At 45.1% G+C, this 3822-nt stretch overlaps 1 protein-coding gene across 1 annotated transcript; it reads left to right on the forward strand.

Moving 5' to 3' along the window:
- The first annotated feature begins 333 nt into the window (after positions 1-333).
- Positions 334-2622, forward strand: LOC123039939 (cytochrome P450 709B2). Its single transcript, XM_044462916.1, has 5 exons — positions 334-686; positions 787-1010; positions 1122-1372; positions 1566-1932; positions 2036-2622. Exons 1-5 carry the CDS (start codon positions 416-418, stop codon positions 2471-2473), a joined length of 1551 nt encoding a protein of 516 aa, XP_044318851.1. The 5' UTR covers positions 334-415; the 3' UTR covers positions 2474-2622.
- Positions 2623-3822: the final 1200 nt, after the last annotated feature.

Genomic DNA, 3822 nt, shown 5'->3' on the forward strand with positions numbered 1-3822 from the left:
GACGGAGGGGTACGTGGGTATCCCAATCTAAACGATCAGACGTAAACGCAGGAATGTTTGACTGTCAAGCAATACTATATGGTATATCTTTTCACCATTGCTTTCTTAAAACTATTCCAATAAGAATTAAATCTAAACACCAACGGTTTCGTGCCCAACCATTTGTAGCAGACACTGAGAACATACTAGTATCAACAAGTTGCCGGTGTGGTTTGTGACGCCTGTGGGTTCAGCACCTTTCTCCTGTGTTTTATATATTTCCCACGTGTACTGACCCATCAAAGGCAGTTGCGCAGCAAGACGCATCGTAAATAGGGCTGTGTTATATAAAGACCTAAAACAGCTGCCAGAGAACAATCATAAGTTAAGCACCCAGAACAATCAACAAAACTGAGAAAGGAGAGAACTAATATTCATGGCGGCTAACGTAGTGCAAGCCCTGGCCGCTGTCCTCACACTGCTGGTGATCACAAGAGCGCTATGGTATCTGCTTTGGAGGCCATACGCTGTGGCCAGGTGGTTCGAGCAGCAGGGCATCAGAGGTCCGCCTTACAAATTCCTGGTTGGGTCCCTGCCCGACTGCCAAAGGATGCTCGTTGCCGGGAGAGTCAAGGATCTGGACACGAGCTCCCACGACTGCATCACCACCGTGCAACCCTTCTTCCGGAAATGGGCCTCACTGTATGGTAATTACTTGAATGTCTCTACTCTCTACCCGATAAACCACAATGGACTATAACTGTGTGTATTATATATAATACGGAGTAACATGCATGTCCCTATCAGGAAAAACATTCCTGTACTGGTTGGGACCGACACCAGCACTGTGTACTACAGACATAGAAATAGTGAAGAAAGTGTTAAGCGACAGGACAGACATGTTCCAAAAAGATTACTTGAATCCCAGTTTGGAAGCAATTCTAGGGAACGGGGTAATATTTGCAAACGGAGACGACTGGAAGCGGCGGCGCAAATTCATCCACCCGGCTTTCAGCCAAGAGAAGATCAAGGTTACTTAGTTAGCAATCTCTTCTTTCTTTTCTTTTTTAACATGCTTGAAGGATGTGGGATTTTCTTGAAATCTCAACGGAATAATTACGTTTGAATGTTTGTGTTCACAGTCCATGTCAGCAATAACGTTGGAGTGCACACAGCAGATGATGGAACAGTGGCGCACTCAAATGCAGGAGAGCAACATGCAGCAAGCCGAGATCGACATGAGGTACGACTCCGATGACATAGCAATGCGTGTCATAGCACGAGTGATGCTGGGCAAGAACTACAGGGAGGCCTGGGAAGTGTTCATGGCAGGAAGGGAGCAACTGAAGCTCGCCGCGTATGCATTTGCGGATCCTCCAGTACCTGGATTCAGGTAAGCCGGAAGAGTAGCTAGTTTTCCTTTTATGGAAAGACTAGATAGGAGACCCTAGAGTATAAATGTGAGCACAATGATTTGAACTATGCTTAGTGGAGTCGTGCCCTGTACACTCCACCGGCCCAACCGGTGGTTCTCAAAGAATGCGATCAATCCAAGGATAACGTGAAATTAACTTTTATTACTCTAGGTACCTGCCGACACGTCGCAACCGTCGGACCTGGCAACTCGACAAGCTTGTGAGAAGCAAGATTACAGAGATCATAAAGGCGCGGCTTGCTAGCAGTGTCTATGGAGACGACCTGCTCGGGCAGATGTTGTGGCTGCAGAGGTCGGGTGCTGGCGCCAACGCCGAGACCCTGAGCACGGAGGAGATGGTCGGCGAGTGCAGGACCTTCTTCATGGCTGGGTACGAAACCAGCGCCAACCTCATTACCTGGGCCATGTTCCTGCTCGCCAGCCACCCACGGTGGCAGGAGATGGTCAGGGACGAGGTCGTCCAGGAGTTTCCTGCTCACAAGCCACCCTTAGGTGACGGCCTCGGCAAATTGAAGCTGGTATGCTACGCATATAGTATAGATGGACATTAATCCTCATCCATACAGCTTTGATATATCCCAGGTCCGTAGAACAATTAATGAATGCCGTGGTAACTTGCAGCTCAACATGTTACTCTGGGAGACATTGAGGCTCTATGGCCCCATATCATTCCTGCAGAGGAAGACAGCCTCAGACACAATCCTCACACATGTGAAGGTGCCGAAAGGAACGATGATAACGATACCTCTGGTGATGTTGCACCGGGACAAAGAGGTCTGGGGACCCGACGCCGACGAGTTTAACCCAATGAGGTTCCAGAATGGCTTCGCGAGAGCCGCCAAGCATTCACATGCACTGCTGGCCTTCTCGTATGGGCCTAGGGTCTGTGTCGGGCAGAACTTTGCCATGGTGGAGGTGCAGATCGTCATAGCGACGATGCTCAAAAGTTTCTCCTTCTCCCTGTCCCCCACTTATGTGCACAAGCCGAGCAATTTCGTCACATTGACGCCCAAGTACGGGCTCCCTCTCATCGTGAGGAACCTGCAGCTGACTAGGTGATTGTCTTGTGACATGACATACCGGAGCCATGACCCTATAGTTAGATGAGACTTGGGTGTACAAATGTACATCCGTTATTTCGTCAAAAACTATCTATGCTTGGGTATAATTCACATACGGAACAATATACATGAAATCGATTAGAAGAACTTGAGAAAAACTGTGTTTTTATCGCACTGTGTAATCTATTGTTTAGATACCGTTATCGCAACTGACGGGACCTGTATATTGTGATGTGTCTTGTACTACACCATACTGTACTAAATAAACTAGGCCACTTTCGCATGTATTTGTGACGCATGGTTTTCTCACCATTGTTATTCCTCCAAGCTACAAATATAAATAGACTAGGATGATGTCGTATGTTATCGATTATTCATTGTTGTCTATCTTTTCATCAACAACAAAAGAATTTAAACATATATGAGTATCTTCTAATTCTATCTGGTGAACCATAATATGTTCGCAATAGAACCGAACGGCCTGAATGATGTCTGATATAAATCGCGCAGTTACACCCGCAAGCCCAAGAACCACCTGACCTAGGGTAATGTTTGTGACAAATGTTACATTGTTGTTTATTTCTCTATCATGCTGAAATATACTTCTCTACAACATCTGCCTTCGAAATCCAGAACTTCATGCTAGACTTTTGGCAGACCCTGAATATTTTTTGCTGAACTGCACCCACTCCTAGGGATTCAACAAGGTGCTACGCAATGAAGATACATACAATAAGGACTGCCTAATGACAACAAAGGATACAACTTCTATGCTTTCTAATGAGAAGTTGGGCAAGAACTGGTGGCTGTTTTTGTAAGGTGTCTGCCTTTGACCCGGCGGACCCATAGCTGAAGAAGGGCTTTATGATGTTTAATCTAGTACAAACTAACATAGGTATACTGCTAACTTTATTTGTGTAACTAACGTGGTAATATGCACCCCACAAACTTAATAACCTACTTACAAACAAAGTGGTAACTTTGGTCCGGGTAACTTATGTGTAAATACGTGGTAATATACACACGGTAGACCTCATAGCTGATGCACAAAAACTATGATAACTTTTGACCATGTCAAACGTAGTTGCTGAAAACATACCCACGGCAACTTTTGTGAAAATAGTATGGTAATATACGTACCGTAGAGCTGATAACCCATGTAGAAACACTGGTACATTTTGACAGGGGAAAGAAATTGTTCAAAAACATGCTCCTGATAACTACTATGTAAACAACATGGTAATATACACACCTTAGACCTGATCACCTATGTACAAACACTGTGGTAAATTTTTGATCCGTGGAAAAAGTTGCTAAAAACATACCCTGATAAATTTTGTGTAAATA

The sequence above is a fragment of the Triticum aestivum genome, chromosome 2B (genome assembly GCF_018294505.1).
Source record: "Triticum aestivum cultivar Chinese Spring chromosome 2B, IWGSC CS RefSeq v2.1, whole genome shotgun sequence".
Classification (NCBI taxonomy): domain Eukaryota; kingdom Viridiplantae; phylum Streptophyta; class Magnoliopsida; order Poales; family Poaceae; genus Triticum; species Triticum aestivum.